The sequence below is a fragment of the Oncorhynchus mykiss genome, chromosome 5 (genome assembly GCF_057628025.1).
Source record: "Oncorhynchus mykiss isolate SJ-2025 chromosome 5, ASM5762802v1, whole genome shotgun sequence".
NCBI classification, from domain to species: Eukaryota; Metazoa; Chordata; class Actinopteri; order Salmoniformes; family Salmonidae; genus Oncorhynchus; species Oncorhynchus mykiss.
Genome location: NC_143026.1, coordinates 58,090,441 through 58,115,362, shown reverse-complemented (window position 1 = coordinate 58,115,362; position 24,922 = coordinate 58,090,441). Strand labels below are relative to the sequence as shown.

General features: G+C 42.0%; 1 protein-coding gene and 1 long non-coding RNA gene across 10 annotated transcripts; one reads left to right on the top strand and one right to left on the bottom strand.

Annotated features, from left to right (window-relative positions):
- Nucleotides 1-315: 315 nt before the first annotated feature.
- LOC110524091 (ELAV-like protein 1) lies at nt 316-19,151 on the bottom strand. Of its 9 annotated transcripts, none has more exons than XM_021603419.3 (8): nt 18,615-19,151; nt 14,602-14,661; nt 5,769-5,846; nt 5,387-5,585; nt 3,559-3,662; nt 2,704-2,857; nt 2,300-2,525; nt 316-2,066 (listed from the first exon to the last, which is right to left on the bottom strand). In XM_021603419.3, exons 2-8 carry the CDS (start codon nt 14,635-14,637, stop codon nt 1,739-1,741), a joined length of 1,125 nt encoding a protein of 374 aa, XP_021459094.2. In that variant the 5' UTR covers nt 14,638-14,661; nt 18,615-19,151; the 3' UTR covers nt 316-1,738. The 9 variants fall into 9 exon arrangements, with proteins under 9 accessions (XP_021459094.2, XP_021459096.2, XP_021459093.2 ...); XM_021603421.3 differs by having other exon boundaries at nt 5,411-5,585; nt 18,615-19,094; XM_021603418.3 differs by having other exon boundaries at nt 18,662-19,089.
- On the top strand, nt 19,134-23,937 carry LOC118964625 (uncharacterized). Its single transcript, XR_016496173.1, has 3 exons — nt 19,134-21,716; nt 21,833-22,010; nt 23,699-23,937. It is a non-coding gene; the product is annotated as an uncharacterized LOC118964625 (long non-coding RNA).
- Nucleotides 23,938-24,922: the final 985 nt, after the last annotated feature.

Sequence of the window (24,922 nt, the reverse complement as noted above, 5' to 3'; positions counted from 1 at the left end):
TCATATAAAACTTATTTCTCATTGGAGCATTCAACACAGAAGTGTTTTTTGTTGTTGTGGCCATCGATACAGGATAAGGTTTCCATTTAAAAAAACTGACCGAACCTTTATCAGAAGACGACACCAAAAATAGCTGTGTTTGCTGTGTCGTTTAGAGGTTTTGTCCATCTGGTCAGTGCAGTACATTTCAGATCCTTCCAGATGCTGAACACCCACACAAAGCCTGGGCGGTCTTAGTCTGTCGCAAGCCAGTCAAGCCCACGAGGGTTGGTTTCAGGGTAAAAATGAAGGCAACTAGAACCAGAATAAAACAAATAGCTTTAACTTCTCACATGGAGAAGTGTTTTATTATTTGAGAATGGGGATGTTATCAGCTGTTACCAAAAATGTTTCATTCCTCGGCGAAAGACCAATACATACATTTTTCTGGACAGAGTCAAATGGAGAGAAAAAAAAAGAAAAAAATTCACTGACTGTACACACAAATCGCAGAAGTGGCCATAATGCACATCTAACTGAGAAACCGTGAGCTCCCCTTCCAGGACCCCATCATTTGGCCTCGTGAGGAAATAATAGCATATAAGAAACCCCATAAACAAGCTCCTGCGTTACCTTGACTAGGTTAAAATTAACTGAACCAAGCCCCGACAGGGCTTTCCAATTCAAATTAAGAAGTAAAGTATGGACACATACTGGAGCCAAGTTGGAATGGTATTTAAGTCATGTTTATGTAACTTTCAATTTCAAATGACCCAAATTAAAAGCAAAGTGTAACTTTTAAAAAAAATTAAAAACGGGAACAAACTAAAATTTCCACTACAGAAATGTTAAATGGAAAGAGTAAAAAAAAAGATGACGGGAAACAAGTTGACATTGAAAGGCAGTTTCAATCAAATAAAAACATAGGACTAGGTACAGCTTGCATACTCAATTATCAACATTACAGTTGACAGAAGAGTATCTTCTAATCAACTGAATAATTTAAACCTTGAGGTTTCTATTACATTTCAGATATTAAAAGATGTCAGAGGGCATGATTGGGGGGTGTGTGTGCGCGCGTATATATTTATACACACGCTTGTTTCTTTTCAGTCCTCCCCCTTTGGTCACTCATTAAATAGTCATCTTTCCTCAAACCTATTCGAATCCAAAAAAAATATCAAAATAAAGATGCACTGCCAGCACATGCCCACTTTCACATCTAGAAGGGCATGCTTGATCTAATACTCTGATGTGTCAATTTAGCAAAGGACGCTTGTGTTAAAAATGACAGAATAGAAGTGTAGAAAGACTTGAGGGATTCAAGGCCTAGCACGGATCAGAACTACTGATCATGATAAAATGGCTACGTAAAATATTGAGAAATTACAAGCAGGTAGGAATCTAACCATTAGACATGGCAGGATTTTGTATTGTCACCGTCAACCATGTATGTGACACAGACACACAAAACCCACAAGAATTGGACAACAACCTTCCTGCAAACTTCAGAACCCCTCCCCGTGCCCAGCAAAAAACACAATGGCGTAGGTTATTTTAATGTCACAGCAAGAAGACACTACTTTTCTACTAGCTAAGAAATATTTAAGTGATAGTTAGCCTAGAAATTACATTATAAGAACCAAGGAGATATCCCCTTGCAAGAACAAATGTGTAGCCTTTCCAATCTCATTTAGTTCCCGCCCACTCCTCTATTATTGTAAGTATGGAAAACAAGTACCCCTTCACCCTTTTGGGTTTACTTGTGACCCCCCTTGCTGGTTTTGAAGGAAACCTGCAGTATCTTGTCTCCAAGCCGGTAACCGTTGAGGCTGGCAATGGCCATGGCCGCCTCCTCGTAGTTGGTCATGGTGACGAAGCCGAAGCCTTTGCATTTATTGGTGTTGAAGTCGCGGATGACCTTGACGTTGGTGACGGCTCCGAAGGGCCCGAACATCTGCCACAGGATGCCCTCGTCAGCATCCTGGCCCAGGTTGTAAATGAAGATACACCAGCCGGCCGTGGAGTTCCCTTCAGCGCTGACCGTAGACATGCTGCTCATGTGGTCTACACTCATCGGAGAGAACCTGCCAGGGGCACAGGACAACGGTTCTTCAAATACTACTCCATAGATGCCAGTTTAAAATAACACACAAACAAGGTGCAGGCCTGTTGACCAAGGAAATATAGAATATAAATCACTAACAAGTCAGGGGTCTAGGTTGACTGGGGTTCTAGTTTCAACTCCCCGAGATCACAAAAATACCCTTGCTAACAACCGGGCACTGACATGCATTGTGTAGTGCTGTCGGCCACTCACCTGAATCTTTGGGCCTGGTGGTGTACCGGGCCCCCAAAGCGCCGACCCTGGTTGTGGTAGAGCTGGTTGATGACCTGGGAGTTCTTGGCCTGGTTGGGGTTGGCAGCAAACTTCACTGTGATGGGCTCCGAGGCCCCAGGGGGTTTCTGCCCATTCAGGTCTTTGATGGCGTCCTCCGCCTCAGCCCGTTTGTCAAAGCGGATAAAGGCCACACCCCTGGACAGGCCTGAGAAGCAAGGGGAGAAAATGGAGGAGCCATTAATGGAATAGGCTACAGATGCCCAAAAATGGTTTTGCCCTAATAGTTAGGATTTGGGGAGTAGAAAGTCCACTTGAATGGCATTACTTGTGCTCATTTAATTGAGCCAGACTGAATGAGAAATATTTGTGCAGTGCCCGCCTACCTGAGGCCTGATCGACCAAGACACGCGAGTTGATGATCTGGCCATAGCGTGTGAACATATCCTCCACATCTTTCTGTGTCATGGTCTTGGGCAGCCCACTAATGTAAAGATTGGCATCCTTAATACCATCAGAGCTCGGCCTGGCAAAGGACACCTGATGAGAACACAACAGGTCAGTTTCCATTGTGCAATTTATAGGGAAAATATTTTAAAAAATAATGCTTTGGAATTCATTTGACAAAATTACAAACTTTCTAGATTTTTTTTTATCCGATTCAAAACCAAAACGTCTCGTAAAACTTTAAAAGAAAAACAAAATAACAAAAAAAATATTAAAAGCCACAAAATTCTGTCAGTGCTGAGCGAGAATGCACATTGCCGAGCAGCTACTTAATAAAATAAATATAATTTCTAAAAATGGGTCCATTTTGAAAAGTTAAGCTATAAAAGGAAAATAAAAATAAATGTAATTGTGAAATGATGCACGGCTTTGAGTCGGCACGTCACACTCAAGCAAAACTAACTCTGCAATAACCAGTAGTGTTAAACTAAAAACTAAAGTAGTCTGAACAAAATTAATAAGCTTCCGTATAAATATGTGCCAAAAATAAAACCATGTCAGGTAACCCACACAGGCCAACTGCTTCAAATCAAACTTTCCAAAACCAATAAATGATAGAACAAAAACATTTCAATATTACATGATTGTTTAAGTAGACATGTTACCCAAATACCTTTATATGCTTTTGCAAATAGACACTTTGCAGGAGGGCTCCCCCTCAACTGCCCAGGGACTACTTGAGAAACATATCACATCCATCAGTTGAAACATGAAAACACCTGATTGCACATTACCTTGATAGTTTTAGACTGTAGTCTCAGCCCATTGAGGGTATTGATAGCCCTTTCTGCATCACTAGCGTTAACATAGTTAACAAATCCGTACCCTAAACTGTGGCCTGGAGAAAAAAAAAGGGGGAAAAAACAACAAAATAAAATAACAAAAGTTTGTCCATATTTACAGATTGGATACCAGTCTTCCCACAGGAGATATCAGCACAATGCATGCATTTTGGCAAAAACATTTACAAAGGAAAACATTTTCTGCGAAATATGGCTCAAGAAAAAAAAAAAAAAACACATTGAAAGTGTAAATGAAAAAAACATTTTTCAAATAGAAGGGAGTAACAGCCGTATATAATAACAATAGATTAAAGCTTTAGTATTCTAATCAAAATGATCCAGGGGTCACGTTAATGCAGGATTCTGAAAAGGGTCAAACAGAAAAAATATATCTTGCTGCATTTTAGTAAACGCAGATCAAAAATGGTCAATTCTGCTAGGCTTCAGTCAGGGTTCGCGCAAAATCATTTCGTGCGTCGGTTGCACTTCACTCAGATTCAAAAGGCACTCGCACATCTATGCCATCTTTGTTGCAGGTGCATAGTAAATGGAATAAGATGAGAAAAATGAAGAAACCCGCAGACTGATCTTGCTAGTATCACTGCTCTCTATTAAGCTTTACGTATCGGCCTAAATGACTTCGTCAGAGCTTTTGGGGGCCTTGAGGCCGATACGTAAAGCTTAATAAAAAGCAGTGATACTAGCAAGAGCAGTGTGCGGGTTTCTTCTTTTTTCCTCACCTCCACTCAGAGAAAAGTATCTTTGCTCATCATTGGATCACCAGACTCACTGATGTGTAGTGTACTTTTCTCCAGTACTTTCCTCCGGTGTAGTTTTTCTTCAGTAGTAGGTTAAAATGCAAGACCAACTTCAAGTAAAACACTTGACTTACAATATAAAATGCAGGTGAAATGTTTTAAAAACGAATGTTTAAAAAAAAAAAAAAAAAAAAAAAAGTCTGCGTTGTGAAAATGCAGATTTATGAAAAGCTAATGCGACCCTTGATATCGAACACTTAATTTAAAAAAAACTTGAACGTCCTCTTTCCAATAAATATTCACACGTTACAATTTGAAACTAAATAGAATCCCATTATAACTAGTCACCAAAGAAAAGGTATTTAATGCTTGGTTTTACACTATGGAGTTATCACCAAATCTAATAACATAGAGCAGCCATAATGCCCAATGAAACAAGAAAACAACCGCAAAGACCATAAACAAAAAACTCCCCAAAGACCACTATTAAAAGAGATACTCAAGTAACAAAAGTTTAAAGAACAGATGTAACAATGTGTAATATATAGCACAGAAAAACAGGAGTTGAAAAAAAAAAAAATATATATATATATATATATATATATATATATATATATATATATATATATATATATATATATATATATATATATATATATATATATATATATATATATATATATATATACTATCCCTGATCCCAACACTAAAATCAGGTAGTCTGCAATTTAACAAAAAAAAAAAAATTTAGTAAAATAAAATCATTTTAGGAAACACGCAGGAGTTGCATACAGAGTAAAATACAATTACGGTAACCAACAAATACTGCATTGAATTTACAGACTAGTAAGAAAGAAAATATTGGTAAAGTCAAAGAAAAATATTTGATGTCACATTCAACATCAGACTTTTGTAGTGGACAACATGTGCAGACAGACAAAGAAGGTCGGGGCCATGTACCACCTTATGGAGAGTGATTCAAGTAAATTAACTGAGGTCAAAAGAAAAGGGTTTGGACTCACTCTGGTTTTTGTGATAGGGATTACCTGCCACTTTATCGCGGATGAGTTTGGCAGACTCCACCTCGCCGATGCTGCTGAAGAGACTCCGCAACTCGTCCTGGCTCATGTTTTGGGGCAGGTAATTGACGATAAGGTTGGTTTTGGCATCTTTAGGTTCATCTGCCATGTGTTCGTCGTAATCGGTATCATAAACTACTTGCTATAATTTCACGAGAATGGGATGAGAGGAAGTGAGCCATTCTGAAGACAACTTCATCAAGGGTGAGAAACAGTAAACTAGATCCGATCATAGAGAATGCTGCCCATGTTCCAAAAGAATAAGACATGCAAAACAGAATACTTTCTCAAAATACAGCCAAAGTTAAATCATCCGTGGACTTACCTTTATGTTAATTGAACCCTTACTTCCATGCCGTTGTGACTCTCTGTTGTCACCCTGACAACTCTGTACCTCACACACCTGCAAAAGAAACACGGGTTAATTTTACAATCCTTTGACGCAGACAACTGAGCACTTGACACCCTTCCACTCCTTTTCCCAGTTCTTGTCCATTTCACAACAGTCATAATACAATGCAGGCCAAAACTTCTACGCAACAGCACAATGCATCCCAGTGGGCATACAACATGATAAAGACATATTTTACTGGTTGAAATCTGGTCAGGACGTCTTATAACCAGATCACAACCAGATTATTGTTTTTCAAGAAATCTTAATTTAGTTGATATTTGGTTCAAATCTGACCAGTTATCCACACTGAACAAACATATTAAAAGCAACATTTTAAAATATTTTACTGCGTTAGAGTTCATTAGGAAGTCAGTCAATAAATTAGGCCCTAATCTATGGATTTCAGAGCCGGATGCCTCATCCGGACCCGCAGAAGGCAACTAGGAAAGCTGCCATTACCGTCAATATTACTCGCCAACGTGCAATCATTGGACAATAAACTAGACGAAGTAAGATCACGAATATCCTACCAACGGGACATCAAAAACTGTAATATCCTATGCTTCACGGAATCGTAGCTGAATGACATGGATATTCAGCTAGCGGGATACACGCTGCACATGCAGGATAGAACCGCACACTTCCGGTAAGACGAGGGCGGGCGGTCTGTGCATATTTGTAAACAACAGCTGGTGCACGAAATCTAAGGAAGTCTCTAGATTTTGCTTGCCTGAAGTAGAGTATCTTATGATAAATTGCAGGCCACACTACTTGCCTAGAGAGTTCTTAGCTATACTTTTCGTGGCTGTTTATTTACCACCACAGACAGATGCTGGCACTAAGACCACACTCAGCCAGCAGTATAAGGAAATAAGCAAACAGGAAACCACTCACCCAGAGGCGGCGCTCCTAGTGGCTGGAGACTTTAATGCAGGGAAACTTAAATCAGTTCTACCAAATCTCTATCAACATGTTAAATGTGCAACCAGAGGGAAAAAAATTCTATATCACCTGTACTCCACACACAGAGATGCGTACAAAGCTCTCCCTCCATTTGGTAAATCTGACCACAACTCTATCCTCCTGATTCCTGCTTAGAAGCAAAAATTAAAGCAGGAATCACCAGTGACTTGGTCTATAAAAAAATGGCCAGATGAAGCAGATGCTAATCTACAGGACTGCTTTGCTATCACAGACTGGAACATGTTCCGGGATTCTTCCGATGACATTGAGGAATACACCACATCAGTCACTGGCTTTATCAACAAGTGCATTGAGGACGTCGTCCCCACAGTGACTGTACGTACATAACCCAACCAGAAGCCATGGATTACAGGCAATATTCGCACTGAGCTAAAGGGTAGAGCTGCCGCTTTCAAGGTGCGGGACTCTAACCCGGACGCTTAAAAGAAATCCCGCTATGCCCTGCAACGAACCATCAAACAGGCAAAGCGTCAATACAGGGCTAAGATTGAATCATACTACACCGGCTCCGACGCTCGTCGGATGTGGCAGGGCTCGCAAACTATTACAGACAACAAAAGGGAAGCACAGCCACGATCTGCCCAGTGACACGAGCCTACCAGACGAGCTAAATCACTTCTATGCTCGCTTTGAGGCAAGCAACACTGAGGCATGCATGAGAGCATCAGCTGTTCCGGACGACTGTGTGATCACGCTCTCTGTAGCCGACGTGAGTAAGACCTTTAAAACAGGTCAACATACACAAAGCTGCGGGGCCAGACAGATTACCAGGACGTGTGCTCCGGGCATGTGCTGACCAACTGGCAGGTGTCATTCACTGACATTTTCAACCTCTCCCCGTCTGAGTCTGTAATACCAACATGCTTCAAGCAGACCACCATAGTCCCTGTGCCCAAGAACAAAGGCAACCTGTCTAAATGACTACAGACCCGTAGCACTCACGTCCGTAGCCATGAAGTACTTTGAAAGGCTGGTAATGGCTCACATCAACACCATTATCCCAGAAACCCTAGACCCACTCCAATTTGCATACCGCCCAAAAAGATCCACAGATGATGCAATCTCTATTGCACTCCACACTGCCCTTTCCCACCTGGACAAAAGGAACACCTATATGAGAATGCTCAGCGTTCAACACCATAGTACCCTCAAAGCTCATCACCAATCTAAGGATCCTGGGACTAAACACCTCCCTCTGCAACTGGATCCTGGACTTCCTGACAGGCCGCCCCCAGGTGGTGAGGGTAGGTAGCAACACATCTGCCACGCTGATCCTCAACACTGGAGCTCCCCAGGGGTGCATGCTCAGTCCCCTCCTGTACTCCCTGTTCACCCACGACTGCATGGCCAGGCACGACTCCAACACCATCATTAAGTTTGCTGACGACACAACAGTGGTAGGCCTGATCACCAACAAAGACGAGACAGCCTATAGGGAGGAGGTCAGAGACCAGGCCGGGTGGTGCTAGAACAACAACCTATCCCTCAACGTAACCAAGACTAAGGAGATGATTGTGGACTACAGGAAAAGGGGCACATCCCCATTCTCATTCTCATTGACGGGGCTGTAGTGGAGCAGGTTGAGAGCCTCAAATTCCATGGTGTCCACATCAACAAACTAGAAAGGTCCAAACACACCAACCAAGACAGTCGTGAAGAGGGCACGACAAAGCCTATTCACCCTCAGGAAACTAAAAAGATTTGGCATGGGTCCTGAGATCCTCAAAAGTTTCTACAGCTGCAACATCGAGAGCATCCTGACCCGTTGCATCACTGCCTGGTACGGCAATTGATCGGCCTCCGACCGCAAAGCACTACAGAGGGTAGTGCGTACGGCCCAGTACATCACTGGTGCAAAGCTGCCTGCCATCCAGGACCCCTACACCAGGCGGTGTCAGAGGAAGGCCCTAAAAAGACCCCAGCCACAGACTGTTTTCTCTACTACCGCATGGCAAGTGGTACCAGAATGCCAAGTCTAGGGCAAAAAGGCTTCAACACTTTTTACCCCCAAGCCATAAGACTCTTGAACAGGTAACCAAATGGTTACCCGGACTATTTGCATTGTGTGACCCCCGAACCCCTCTTTCAAGCTGCTGCTACTCTCTGTTTATCTAATATGCAGTCACTTTAACGATACCTACATGTACATACTACCGCAATAAGCCTGACTAACAGGTGTCGGTATATAGCCTTGCTACTCTTTTTTCAAATGTCTTTTTTTTGTTTGTTTTGAATTTTACCCCCTTTTCATGGTATCCAATTGTTTTTAGTAGCTACTATCTTGTCTCATCGTTACAACTCCCGTACGGGCTCGGGAGAGACGAAGGTTGAAAGTCATGCGTCCTCCGATACACAACCCAACCAAGCCGCACTGCTTCTTAACACAGCGCGTATCCAACCCGGAAGCCAGCCGGACCAATGTGTCAGAGGAAACACTGTGCACCTGGCAACCTTGGCTAGCGCACACTGCGCCCAGCCTGCCACAGGAGTCGCTGGTGCGCGATGAGACAACAACATCCCTACCGGCCAAGCCCTCCCTAACCCGGACGACGCTAGGCCAATTGTGCGTCAGGATCTCGTCACGCTATCTGTGCATTCAAATTGCCGTCGATAAAATAGTTTTCCGTAGCTTATGCCTGCCCATACCATAACCCCACCATCGAGCAAACCGCTCACCCACACGATTCCATACACGTGTCTGCCATCTGCCCGGTAGAGTTGAAACCATCCATGAAGAGCATACCGGTTGGTTGCACTGCCAATTTCACAAAAAACAACAACGGAGGATGTGGTTTTTAATTATTTGGCAACAGCTCTGGTGGACATTCCTGCAGTCAGTAAGCTAATCGCACACTCCCTCAAAACTTGAGGCATCTGTGGCATTGTGTTGTGACAAAGCTGCACAGTGGCATTTTACTGTCCCTAGCCCAATGTGCTCCTGATCATGCTGTTTAATCAGCTTCTTGTTATGCCACACCTGTCAGGTGGTTGGATTATCTTGGCAAAGGAGAAATTCTCACTAAAAAGGATGGAAACAAATGTGGCCAAATAATTTAGAAAAGCTTTTTGTACATATGGAACATTTTTGGGATAATTTATTTCAGCTCATGAAACATGGGACTAACTCTTTACATGTTGAATTTATATTTTTGTTCAGTGTATAAACGTGATTACTTCATGTTCATGTTCAGTGCATGATATGAACAGCCCGATGTCGCAAGGATCTGTGCACACTTCCTGGAAGCTGAAAATGTCCCAGACATGTCAACCATTGAGCATGTTCGGGATGCTCTGGATCGATGTGTACGAGAGCATGTTCCAGATCCCGCCAATATCTGGCAAACTCACACAGCCATTGAAGAGGAGTGGGACAACATTCCACGAGCAACAGCCTGATCAACTCTATGCAAAGGAGATGTGTCACGCATATCTGCTTTACCAGTCATGTGAAAACCATAGATTAGGACCTAATGAAATTATTTTAATTGACTAACGTTATATGAACTGTAACATCTTTGAAATTGTTGCATTTCTATTTCAATGTATATGAGCAAGATGCTCTTTTTTAAAGACATTTTTTATTTACCCTTTATTTAAAGTGTTAGAGTCGGGGTTAAACTTGGAACATTGTTATACTAGAGACATAATACATGTGGTATCATTCCCAGAGACTATGTATATTGTTACAGGAGATAGCTCGTAGGAGAGGGAGGACAGCTAACTGTGCACAGTATAGGGACTATTATGAAGTTAAATTGAACATTACATATACCCAGATCATGGTGAGAGTAGAAGAGATAGTGGTGGCATTTCAGACACTATGGTAAACTTTGGTAAACTTTCAAGAAACCTGTGGCTCAGAGTTTTGTTAGGTTGGACATTCTTCAACTCATTCATCTCTTTCCCAATTTCTAACAGCCGGCGAACACTTGACAGATTACATGCAGTAGTTATTCTCTAGTTATTCTCACGGCAGTCGCTGTAGGGACAGTAATTGAAGGAGGCTATAATCATGGGCCATGTTAGTAGTAGCAGGGGTTACTTTAGTAGCATTGTTGGGTTATCAGTTAATGAGGACTCATGTCACATGGCTGGGGAGCTGGGAGACCGATGGGAAACGGGGGCTGTTATTCAAATGTCACAAATTAGTGCTCTTGCCATAAGGGGGAGTCCATGTTGTCAGGAAATGACCCATTTGTCACAGTGTGTATATCCTTAGGTGAAAGCATCACATGAGGAGCAGGAGATAATCAAGGGCTGGAGATAACCAGGGGCTGAATTCTGGAGAGTGAGTGTACATCAAGATGCACCGGGCAGGGTGTTGGGACAGCGTTGGTCTGGTCCACACACAGTACTCCTTACAGCACCTGCAGCGGTAAAGATAGTCATGTCTCTCCTCGGTGGGTGCACAGTTCTCACGGGAAGTGAGGTACAGCTGCATAACGGGTGAGCTTGAGGACGCCATGACAGAGGAAGCGGAGCTAGAGACTAGATTCCACTGTAGGCATGCAGATGGGTTGGGTCTGGGAGCTACTTTAACATCATAGTTGGGTTAGCTGTTTTTGGTTAATGCATCATATGAAAGGATCGATGTTGGGGGTAATTGTACTCTCAACAACATGTTGAAGGCATTGATGTGAAAGCATATACAGTGCTGAGTTACCTCAAGAGGATGTAGCGTAGATTAGGGATACGCACTTGCCTATCAGGTGACGTGTCTATCAGGTGGCAATGGAGGAGATGGGGAACAAAGTGAAAATGACATGACTTGGGAACAGCTCTCGGAACCTGGGGCCGTAAAGGCGAAGACTGGGCGAAAGCATGAGGAGGCTTTTTAGGGCTTTCATTTTTGTGGAATCCAGCAGAAAAGTATTATGGAGGCATAGAGTCAGGTGAAGAGAGAGAGAGTTGGTATTGTAATGGTCTCAGACTGCTGGGTAGAGGGGAGGCAGTCACTGGATTGCTATCGGTGATACGGGTGGAGGCATCAAGGGGGTTGAGGTCAGGCCAACTTAAGGTAGAGAGAACGGTTTAACACCCCATCCTGTCAAACCATAAAATATATAAGGGTTGGAGAGAAGGAGGAGTGCATCTTAATTCGATATATATGCAGTCGGGCAAAAAAGTATTTAGTCAGCGACCAATTGTGCAAGTTCTCCCACTTAAAAAGGAGAGAGGCCTGTAATTTTCATCATAGGTACACTTCAACTATGACAGACAAAATAAGAAAAAAATCCAGAAAATCACATTGTAGGATTTTTAATGAATTTATTTGCAAATTATGGTGGAAAATAAGTATTTGGTCACCTACAAACAAGCAAGATTTCTGGCTCTCACAGACCTGTAACTTCTTCTTTAAGAGGCTCCTCTGTCCTCCACTCGTTACCTGTATTAATGGCACCTGTTTGAACTTGTTATCAGTATAAAAGACACCTGTCCACAACCTCAAACAGTCATTCTCCAAACTTCACTATGGCCAAGACCAAAGAGCTGTCAAAGGAAACCAGAAACAAAATTGTAGACCTGCACCAGGCTGGGAAGACTGAATCTGCAATAGGTAAGCAGCTTGGTTTGAAGAAATCAACTGTGGGAGCAATTATTAGGAAACGGAAGACATACAAGACCACTGATAATCTCCCTCGATCTGGGGCTCCACGCAAGATCTCACCCCGTGGGGTCAAAATGATCACAAGAACGGTGAGCAAAAATCCCAGAACCACACGGGGGGGACCTAGTGAATGACCTGCAGAGAGCTGGGACCAAAGTAACAAAGCCTACCATCAGTAACACACTACGCCGCCAGGGACTCAAATCCTGCAGTGCCAGAAGTGTCCCCCTGCTTAAGCCAGTACATGTCCAGGCCCGTCTATAGTTTGCTAGAGAGCATTTGGATGATCCAGAAGAAGATTGGGAGAATGTCATAAGGTCAGATGAAACCAAAATATAACTTTTTGGTAAAAACTCAACTCGTTGTGTTTGGAGGACAAAGAATGCTGAGTTGCATCCAAAGAACACCATACCTACTGTGAAGCATGGGGGTGGAAACATCATGCTTTGGGGCTGTTTTTCTGCAAATGGACCAGGACGACTGATCTGTGTAAAGGAAAGAATGAATGGGGCCATGTATCGTGAGATTTTGAGTGAAAACCTCCTTCCATCAGCAAGGGCATTGAAGATGAAACGTGGCTGGGTCTTTCAGCATGACAATGATCCCAAACACACCACCCGGGCAACGAAGGAGTGGCTTCGTAAGAAGCATTTCAAGGTCCTGGAGTGGCCTTGCCAGTCTCCAGATCTCAACCCCATAGAAAATCTTCGGAGGGAGTTGAAAGTCCGTGTTGCCCAGCAACAGCCCCAAAACATCACTGCTCTAGCAGAGATCTGCATGGAGGAATGGGCCAAAATACCAGCAACAGTGTGTGAAGACTTACAGAAAACGTTTGACCTCTGTCATTGCCAACAATGGGTATTTAACAAAATATTGAGAAACTTTTGTTATTGACCAAATACTTATTTTCCACCATAATTTGCAAATCAATTCATTAAAAATCCTACAATGTGATTTTCTGGATTTTTTTCTTCTCATTTTGTCTGTCATAGTTGAAGTGTACCTATGATGACAATTACAGGCCTCTCTCCTTTTTAAGTGGGAGAACTTGCACAATTGGTGGCTAACTAAATACTTTTTTGCCCCACTGTATATACACACACTTGTGTTGGTGGAAACATGTTCTGGCTAATGCAGCCTTATTGATCCTCTGGGAGGAAGTAAACTTGGTTAAGCTTTCATAGTGCCTGTAGAGTTTTTACACTCAAGAATTAGAACCTAATACTAGACAAGTCAGTTCAGAACGAATTCTTATTTACAATGACAGCCTAGGAACAGTGTGTTAACTGCCTACTTCAGGGGCAGAATGACAGATTTTTACATTGTCAGCTCAGGGATTCGACCTAGTAACCTTTCGGTTACCGGCCCAACCACTAGGCTACCTGCCACCCCTCTACGCTATAACTGCGAAACTTTTAGCCAGCTGAGTCCAAAGTTTCTTCAGGAATGTCCGTTTCAAATCTCAGACTGATAAAGTTGTAATGTGCCAATTCTCTTCACTGCAGATCTGACCCATGACACCACTCTTCAAGAAGCCCACCACGCTCCAGTTCACCTTCTGTGCTCAGAGGTCCTTGATGAGGATCTACCCCACCCCGCCACTCTTAATCATTAATAAAATAAAACAATGGGACTTTATATACTCTGTACCAGTATTTCTATGCGTGTAAAGCCTGTGGGTGAATTATTCAACAATTACTGTATGCAGATGTGCAATTTTGTTAAAACATTTTGTTTTTGCCATTGCGTGATCTATTTTAAATGGAATCTGAAACATATATTCTTACAACTTTAATTGGTAACTTGGAAAATAAACAGAAATATAATGAACAATGTTTTCAATATCCAACTATCCTCCAAAATACTTTTTACAGTAGGTAATATACTGCAGTCAGGTGGTCATTAACAGGTTATGATAAGGTCTTAACTATGACCAGTAGGCTACATAATATAGGTGGTCAGATTGATGACCATTTGGTCAAATTAAAAGGTCACAATTATGACCAACTGGTTGTTTGGTTGGTCAGAAAAATGAATCATATTCTGGTCAGTAAAAAGACGTGAAAAAAAATGTGTCCCTTTTCTACCAGAATAAAACGTTTTTTCAACCTGGTTTTGCACACTGGGATAGTTACAAAATGTTTTTGAAAGTTATTTGCCAGAGCCACTCACTTTGAGGTATCTGATGTGTCCCCTTCTGACTGCCATGTAGATGCTTCACAAATGCAGATGCTGAAATAAAAAAGTAACAGTTGGCTACAAATGAACACAAACAAGTCAGGCAGAGGGGGTCCTAGCTGAACTAGTATCTTGGCAAAGGAGAGGATGAATATGACGAGATCTACTTTCTGCCCAGAAAGCTACCATGCAAGCACCGATAGAACAACGAGACATTTATAAATCTGTTGAAATATCTGTGAAGAAACCACTTGGCGTTTCCACTCACTACCAAATATGGTAGAGAGGAAGCCGACTTGTCGGTAGTGGGAGAAGATGGAATGAGATGGGGATTTTGGCCGACATTCACCAAATTCTCTCATTGATTAAACATTTACAGTTGAAGTCAGAAGTTTACATACACCTTAGCCAAATACATTTAAACTCAGTTTTTCACAATTCCTGACATTAAATCCTAGTAAAAATTCCCCGTTTTAGGTCAGTTAGGATCACCACTTCAGTTTAAGAATGTGAAATGTCAGAATAATAGTAGACTGATTTACTTCAGCATTTCTTTCTTTCATCACATTCCCAGTGGGTGAAAAGTTTACATACACTCAATTAGTATTTGTTAGCATTGCCTTTCAATTGTTTAACTTGGGTCAAACGTTTCGGATAGCCTTACACAAGCTTCCCACAATACGTTGGGTGAATTTTGGCCAATTCCTCCTGACAGAGCTGGTGTAACTGAGTCAGGTTTGAAGGCTTCCTTGCTCGCACACGCTTTTTCAGTTCTGCCCACAAATTTTACGGTCAGGGCTTTGTGATGGCCCACTCCAATACCTTGACTTTGTTGTCCTTAAGCCATTTTGCCACAACTTTGGAAGTATGCTTGTGATCATTGTCCATTTGGAAGACCCATTTGTGACCAAGCTTTAACTTCCTGACTGATGTCTTAAGATGTTGCTTCAATACATCTCCATAATTCTACTTCTTCATGATGCCATCTATTTTGTGAAGTGCACCAGTCCCTCCTGCAGCAAAGCACCTCCACAACATGATGCTGCCACCCCCATGCTTCACCGTTGGGATGGTGTTCTTTGACTTGCAAGCCTCCCCCTTTTTCCTCCAAACATAGTGATGGTCATTATGGCCAAACAGTTCTATTTTTGTTTCATCAGAGCAGAGGACATTTCTCCAAAAAGTACGAGCTTTGTCCCCATGTGCAGTTGCAAACCATTGTCTGGCTTTTTTGTGGCGGTTTTGGAGCAGTGGCTTCTTCCTTGCTGATCGGCCTTTCAGTTTATGTCAATTTAGGTTTCGTTTTACTGCAGATATGGATAATTTTATACCCGTTTCCTCCAGCATCTTCACAAGGTCCTTTGCTGTTGTTCTGGGATTGATTTACACTTCTTACACCAAAATACGTTCATCTCTAGGAGACAGAACGTATCTCCTTCCCGAGCAGTATGATGGCTGCATGGTGGTTATACTTGCGTACTATTGTTTGTACAGATGAACATGGTACTTTCAGATGTTTGGAAATTGCTCCCAAAGGTGAACCAGACTCGTGGAGGTCTAAAAAAAAGTCTGAGGTCTTGGCTGATTTCCCCATGATGTCAAGCAAAGTGGCACTGAGTTTGAAGGTAGGCCTTGAAATACATCCACACCTTCAATTGACTCAAATGATTTCAATTAGCATATCAGAAGCTTCTAAAGCCATGACATCATTTTCCAAGCTGTTTATAGGCACAGTCAACTTAGTGTATGTAAACTTCTGACCCTCTGGAATTGTGATACAGTGAATTATAAGTGAAGTAATCTGTCTGTAAACAATTGTTGGAAAAAACACTTGTGTCGTGCACAAAGTAGATGTCTATAATCTGTTTCGAACAGTGGACTAAGTTTTAAATTGAGTTGTTTAGGACGGCAAAGGCGAAATGAGTAATTGCAAAATGCACACTTCAGAGTAGGCATTCCTTAATATAAATATGCAATGCATGACTGTGCCAGATTGCAGAAAAACTGACGAATTTACAAATGTGCAACACCCGCTGAATACGACCAGTGTCAGCAAAAACAGTTATTAAATTACATTGTTGCCAGCAGCACAGTTAGTTACCAACGATCTGCATAACCTGAAAACAGCCTAACCAGCGAGTAAAATGGTACGAGTGAAGTGTTCTCTCATTTTATGTCTGGAAATAGCTAGCAAGCTAGCCAACGTTTGCTTGGGTGCTTGACTATCATTGTAAGGCCAGAACCCTCGGGTCAACCCTACTCCTCGGCCAGAGCGTCCAGTGTGGGCTCTGAATTTACATACGCCCAGAACGCACTCTGGAAATCCAGGGGTACCTTCATAAATTCACTCTGGCTATCTACTCCAATTTCAGAGCACTCCTCTAAGTGTGCCAACGCGCAGAATAACGGATGAATTTACGAACGCTCAACACCCATTGAATATGGCCAGTGTCCGTAAACGTCGGCAAAAACGCGTAATTAAATTGTTGCCAGCAGCACAGTTACAGTCACCAACGATCTGGATAACATGAAAACAGCTTTGCTAGGGCGAGTATAATGGTCAGCGGGGAACAATCTGGCAAACTCTGAATTTATTGGCACACTGGAGGCTCTGGCTGAGGAGTAGTGTTGAGTCGAGCATTCTGACCTCACAACGGCAGTCAAGTACACAAGCTAATGTTGGCTAGCTACTTCCAGACATAAAATGAGAGAACACTTCACTCTGACCATTTTACTCACCCTAGCAAAGCTGGTTAAACTGTGGACGTTTGCTGACACCGACATATTCAACGGGTGTTGAGAGTTTGTAAATTCGTCAGTTATTATGCGCTCTGACACACTCAGATGAGAGTGCTCTACAATCGGAGAAGATAGCCAGAGTGACTTTATGAACACACCCCAGATTGGATTTACGACAAAAAAATAAATAATAAAACCGGCTGATGTGTTCCCATTAGAAACGACAGGCTGTGGTCTATCTTGGTTAAGTTATACAAATATGTGGTTCAAGCTATCCTTCACCAGCTCAAAATATTTCCGTTACTCACCAAATATGCCTGCAACTATTGTAATTTACTGCCGTTACTCCCGGTATGTACTTCCAAAAAAAATCGAAATAAAAATGCACAACAACCGATTTTTTGTGTGCATTGTTCTTGACTGGAAGAGGTTTTAAAAAAACGATACATTTAAATTTTTTCTGTTGCTTGTACATTTTTATGTAGACCTTTTTTGGAAGTAGATAGCGGGCGTAACGGCAGTAAATGAAGATCGTTGCAGGCAGGGCAGGCATATTTGGGAGCCAATGAGCTCGATCAAAGACGGGTTTATTGCTCTATTTGGCACGATATGCTAAAATTGCATGTAGTAACGTCGTTAATTTGACTAACTAGCTAACGTTTGCCAGTACTGGCAGCTTTGGACCAGACGAGGACGAAATGGACTCACCAGTCAGATAACGTTAAGACGTAACGTTAGCTGACCATCTTTGGCAGTAGCTAACTAACACCAATGATGGTCGATAAATGAAAATCGTTCACTCAGGCAGTTTACCATTGAAAAGTGTGTCTACGTAATGACCGGGGGTGGCTCACAGACACCAATCATGCGACAACTGCCTAGTCTACTTAAGTCATTGACTTCCATTGAAACCAGACTTTAAAAAAAAAATATTCGTTCCCCTATTATTCACCTTTGGCTAACACTATTAGCGAACTATCAATGCAAGTTTGGCATATATTTATAACCCATATGTCTTGCATTAGTGAACACCGCAGACAATACGATACGGTAGGAAGTAAATAGATAGCTTGCTATTTAGGTAACGTTAGTAAATAAAGGCATAGTAGCATTCGCTAGCTACTAACGTTACTAGGCCGGTTTGTCTGGACCGCATTGCACATACATAGTTAGTGAACGTTACCTACTTAACTTACTAGCTAGTTACATTGTGCACGAATGGGAAAGACAACTAGGTCACTAAATACATTGTCATTTGATTAACGTACCTGCTTTACCGCTATTCCTGTAATTAATAATAGGCCGAAAAACTGACCTGTACGCGGAAACCAATTTAGAAACAAATCTGCGGCGACCAAGCTAGCCAGCTATTTTTTTTTTCTCTTCCGTCCAACAAAAATTAAACACCGGTGGCGCTAACACGCGCAGTCGTGTGGTTGCAACACAGTCTCTCATTAACTATGTACAAATAAGCACAATGTTTTTTATGTACTAATTAATAGAACACACTCGTGACGCATCTCGCTCACAACTGTAACACCGAAGACCTCTGATGCCACGCCCATTCTGAATTCCTTTAAACTTGATGCGAGTTTGTGCTATTAGTACAAAAAAACATAACTGCTTATAAGGTTCGCCATCGGACAAGAATTGAGCCGTAATATAGCATTATCTGTATTTCGAACTCTAAACTCTTCTTTTATTTCAACTAGTTACGCGTATTGGTTCACCTTGTAGACAAGTGATATTTATTCACTCTGGCCAACCGTATCTTGTATGCTAACGTTAGCTTTTTGGTTCAAAGTGAACATTTGGGGCTTTTTAGCTAGCTACTCGCTGTTATTAATTCTGTAAAAATACAATAATATCAATTGTTTAAGCACATGGAAATCATTGTTTTGTGAATTATTGAGTTATTTCATGACTTAAAAGAGCGGGCTGTGCGTGACGGACTGTGAAACTCAATCTCCCATGATTCCGTAGTACCGGAACTTACTATCATCATTTGTACCGGAACTGATAAGTGTTGTGTTCGTTGTTATTACACTTCAGTGGTTGTGTGGAATACTTCACCCAATTTAAAATAAGAAATTACTCTGCATATAATACATACCATATAATAAACATAATAAACTATTTTAATTAGATCTTTGGTGGTGTACTGTAGCTAGTTTATTTATTGCCTGTATGTGTCCCATATAACTGATTCCATAGTTACACTGGTGTCTGCACATTTAAAACTGTAAACTAAGTCTCTTTTTGCTGCCTGTATATCAATTGTGCAAATGTGAATATACAAATATAGTTCATAAATAATAATACCAGGATTGCTCACACCTAATATTTGAGTGAATTAAAGCAGATCAATAACAAAAACATTTGAGTGTTAACTGTGGAGGCTTTTGCTTTTACACAATATAATGAAATCCCACAATAAGAAAATTCACCTATCCCCACAATAACGAATCCTTTTCCTTCTTGACTTAATTTTTATTTGACCTTTAATGACCCAATAAGGGTTAAAATGTAAAATGTGGTTGGGAAACCCTGCACTAAAGAAACTCCAAGAGAGATGCCAAGAGCGAGATCTCCCTTGCGGGATTTCTTAACAGACTTATCAAGGCTAGGATCGTTACACTAGTCCCTCGGTTCACAAGACACAACCTGTGCTTCTCTAACAAATTATTCAGCTTTAACAGGACATGCTTTTGACCCTCATGCACTATCCTACCCTGCGCATCAGATTAGCAAATGGTAGGAGGGGGTATTGACCTGAGGTAGCCGTGAAGCCAGGTCGCTTGACCCTGAGGAAATCACACTACACACAACAACCCCAAAAGAGTAAGGGCCTCATCAAGGCTAGCGTCGTTCAACTGTCAGGCAGCATGACTACCTTGTTAGGACATTTCTAACTACTACTAAATGCTGTTGCAAAATACTAATGATTTTTTGCTGGCTCACTGGCTTTTATTTCAATGTGGTATTAAATACAAAGTAGTGATATAAAATGTTCAAATGCTCGGACCGATTGACTGTAACCTAAGCCTCTGTCTTGCAGGCATGAACTCTTAGGTATGTATTCAAAATAGATTCAAAATGTTATATCACTCCCAAAATAAGAGGAACCACAGCTACGGTACATTAAAACCACATAGTCATGGACTTGTAATTGAATTACATATGTATCTAATATAATGACCTACAGTTTATATCATAATTTGATGACATATATCTGTCAAAGTGGATTCCTATCTCGTCACCCAAAAAACTCAGTTATACTAATGCCTTTAAGTTACATTATATAAATAACACCATTTTTATTTAATAGTTTTCAGTACCAGTACCTATCCTCCTGCAGTACCCATGCTCTTGCACCTATCCCCACAAGATACAGGTACAGTATGCTAGAATGCCAAACATATGCCATGCCAAACTTTTAAAAAGTTAATACAGCCAAGCTATTCTTTTCATCAATTCTGTCATTACATTTTTATACTTAAAAAAAAAAAATCTCCACAAGACTCCCTGATGCAGGACCTAGAGCAGGTGCTGGGGAGTTTCACAGGGCCAGGTTGTATGTAACCTGAAAGGTGACTTGGGCAGAGAGGCAGACCTTGTGTGCACAAAAGTGGGGGGACAAGAGAGACAATGATCGACAGCATGCTCTCTGCTGAAGGTACTGTATTGGGCCAGTGTCAGTTTGAAGGGTTTTATTGCCCCTTGTCCCCAAACAACCTTAATTCATCAGGATGATGAGGGGTCCCTTACATTCCAGGAGCAAGGTGTGTGATTATTTTTTAAGTGTTTCAACTTAAATCTGATAGCACCTCCTTCGATACCCACTTTTACGTCATGCTGCACAATTTTCAAATCATAAGTATCTACAGTCCAAATATAATTAACAATTTATTTGGGATTCTTTTGTGTTACATTTTGGTTTCTAGTTTGTCTTTTGCCCATGGCTATGCCACAGCAGTGTGTTTTCCCCACGCTCCCCAGCGCCCTGACAATGACGAGTTGCAAGCAGTCATCCTGATTGGAATAAATGGTAGTATGTGGTTTTTAAGGACGTTACTTCTATTCACATGTTTTTAAAGAATGTAATTAATTACTTCCTAATAATTACTCCTGACTCAGGGCACTACAAACTGTCCCTTCCTGATATGAACTGCTCCGGGTGTCTGAGACATTGGAGAGTGGGGCTGGACGAACTTGTAAAGAGTGGCTTCTTGCCAGCCACCGTGACTCACCAGACAATCTTCACAGTTGACCTCTTCAAGTCCTTTGAAGACATAAAGGTGTTGGCTCCAAGATGCTCCCGTCATGCCTTTGTGGGAATGCTTGACGGAAGAACAAATCACTTTGGCAGGGTAAGTGTGTGTATATACTAATCAAATGATACTTTTAATTAATTTGTGGTTAATATTTGTTCCTAATATAAATATTGGCCCTTACTTATACCTCTGTATGTTGTGCATGCGATTAGAGTGGAAAGATATGTGGCGGCACATTCCAGAAGGCATACCTCGAGTGGAAGTAGGGCGTTTGGAAATAACCAAGCTTTGTGGAAGCGATCTCCTCCATTGTCCTGCCTGCTCACAGGAGATGCATGCGATATCAGTGGATGGGAATTGTAAGCAATACCGCTTCCAGAATGCCTCAGGGTTTGTACTACCTTCTTATGTGTTGATGTTTTGTTCAGGGTATAATTATGCCTTCTTAAAGTGCATGCTGGTCGTCTTTTTGGTATGAAGTATATGTTTGCGGTGTTATATTGCAGTTGGTCTTCTTTTTAGAAGAACATTAATTGTCAAGTAGAAGGTCATTTCCCATTCAGAAAAATTGTGGAACGGTGACATTTCCTTCTTTATCCCAACTCCTCCGAGACACACACACACACACACACACACACACACACACACACACACACACACACACACACACACACACACACACACACACACAGGTTGGAGCAACACTGTCAGATGTCTGGGATATGAACCAGCAACCCCTCTCTAACTTCTAGGCTACCTGCCACCCCTTGGTGGTTTGGTTTGATGTAATCTTGCAGCCTAACTCTATTTGGTGCCGAGAATTACTTCTACGACGGTGTCTTCCTGGCGAAAGACATGTCCATAAAAAGACCAAGCATGTCATTTTTCTCTTACACAGTTTAATATAGCTTTAATGTCACCCAGTTTATAACTTGTTTATTTTAAGTTAATCTCTGCACTACACTGTGACTTATTATGTTGTAGATGCCAGTCAAAGGAGTGTGTGGCATATCAGAGTGGACAGCGGCCAAAGAGAAGTCAGGCAAATCATCTGCCAAAGTAGATGAGGAGGGCCTTGAGATAGTATTTTGCCGACACAACGTTTTCCTCAAGGCCCCCAACATGTACAGAGGCGAGGTATATGCCTACTTAGTGTACTTGCAGAAGGACTTGTGTTCTGTTGGCACGGTGGGCTTCTTCTGCTGCAATGTTGCATGCAAATACTGGCCATATTTGCAGAACATTGTGCAGGCATGCCCAGACAATGCACTCTCTCCTCTGCATTATGCATGCAAAGGCGCATGAATGGTCTTGTGAGGTAATTGTTTTCTTTCAGGACTGTTTTTGTGTTATGCAGAAAGGATATAGTAATGCCTTTTTAAATAGAATGAATACATTATTTAAAACATTTATTTGTTCATTAAGGCATTATAGCTCAAATGGGGAGGCCGCAATTAGTCTCTGGCACCACAACCAGAGAGGAAGTCGAGCAGGACATCAATGACGCTGTGCTTCACGAGTGGGTTGCTGAGGTGCAGCAGTGGATGTTTCTCTCTCTCAATTTCAGAATTTGTCACATCTGCTCCTGCAACGCCCTCTACTGCTCATCCTGTGTCTCCTTGACCTGCCGACACTCCCCCAGTACTCACTCACTCTCTCTCTCTCTCTCTCTCTCTCTCTCTCTCTCTCTCTCTCTCTCTCTCTCTCTCTCTCTCTCTCTCTCTCTCTCTCTCTCTCTCTCTCTCTCTCTCTCTCTCTCTCTCTCTCTCTCTCTCTCTCTCTCTCTCTCTCTCTCTCTCTCTCTCTCTCTCTCTCTCTCTCTCTCTCTCTCTCTCTCTCTCTCTCTCTCTCTGTGTGTGTGATTGTGTGGGCGGAGACAGGTGTGCTGCAGTCAGAGCAGATCCCACCAACTGCCACCTGTTCCATAATCAACCCCTCTACAAATACTCAGCCCTGCTACTTCCACGCTGCCAGATCATAGTCTCTGCTCAGTCAGTCTACGGTTCTAGCCGTTTGTTACTATTCAGATCCTGCTATCCTGTTTTCCTTACCTGCCACTGTTTTCCTCTCCGCTACAGTTCTGCCCGCTCTTACTCTGGTCCTTGTCTCCAGTCCCACGTGTTGTCATCCTGCTACTCTGTCCTGGATTCCCCACTCAACTACTCCCTTGGATTCCCCTCTGGACCTTTTTACCCTGTCTCAACCCCTCTCGCTCCAGCCTCATCCTCCGCACCTGGTTTCCAGCAACCCACCCGAGCTTCCCCTGACCTGCACTCCATCTTCCCCCTGTGTTTCAATAAATACATTGGTTACTTCATCTCAGTCTCCTCGTCTGAGTCTGCTCTTGGGTTCCACTCCGCGTAACATAATTACATTGATGTCAGTGAAGTCATGTTTGTTATGTAATGTAAAACATTTCAGGAAACTGAGAAATTACGTGACCATAAACAACAGAAAATCTTGTGAGCCATAACTCTGCATGTCTTGTAAAATGTTATAAATTATTTAACAACAAATTATTTCAAAATTTGTTGAATGCTTTGTACTCTCTTTGTTTGTGCCTCTAGTAGCTCTATAACTTATAGTCATGTAATATATCTGATTATAAACTGGTTAGTTCGAGCACTGAATGTTGATTGGCTGATGGCCGTATACCACGGGTATGACAAAACGTTGGTAACCAGTTTATAATAGCAATAAAGCACCTTGAGGGTTTGTGGTATATGGCCAATATACCATGGCTAAAGGGTGTATCCAGGCACTCACTCCCACAGCCACACCCACTCGATCCTTATTGCTTTAAGCTACAGTCCGTCTAATCACCCCTTATTATTCAGACGGTAACAAGAGGAGACATCATATTCTGAGAAATTGTTGAGGACAAGAAGACCTTGACAGCTGCCATTGTTCAACTTCACGAGCAGCAGGCAGAGTTTAGGCTCCCCACAGTGGATGAGCTGCTCAATACTGACAACTTTGTGTGGTCATGGGAGAGACTTGGCAACAGTAAGTGAAAGATTGCAGAAGGTTTCTATCTACCTTCACCGTAGGCTGCAATCATTGCTGTTGTTCTGTTATATACCTCTGTGAGTTTACATCTCAAAGGCAACAGCAATCTTGCCATCAAATGTTGGTGAACAGACTGCAGGAGGAAGAGAGGATCTTGGTGCAGGAGATGAAGAGGCACTGGGGAAGCCTACAAAGAGCAGCGGGATCTCTGTCCCTACAGCTGCAAGGTCAAAGTAAGTTGAGGTTTATACTAGGTTTAGACCAATTTTCTTTTCTTGCTATACAAATATCCT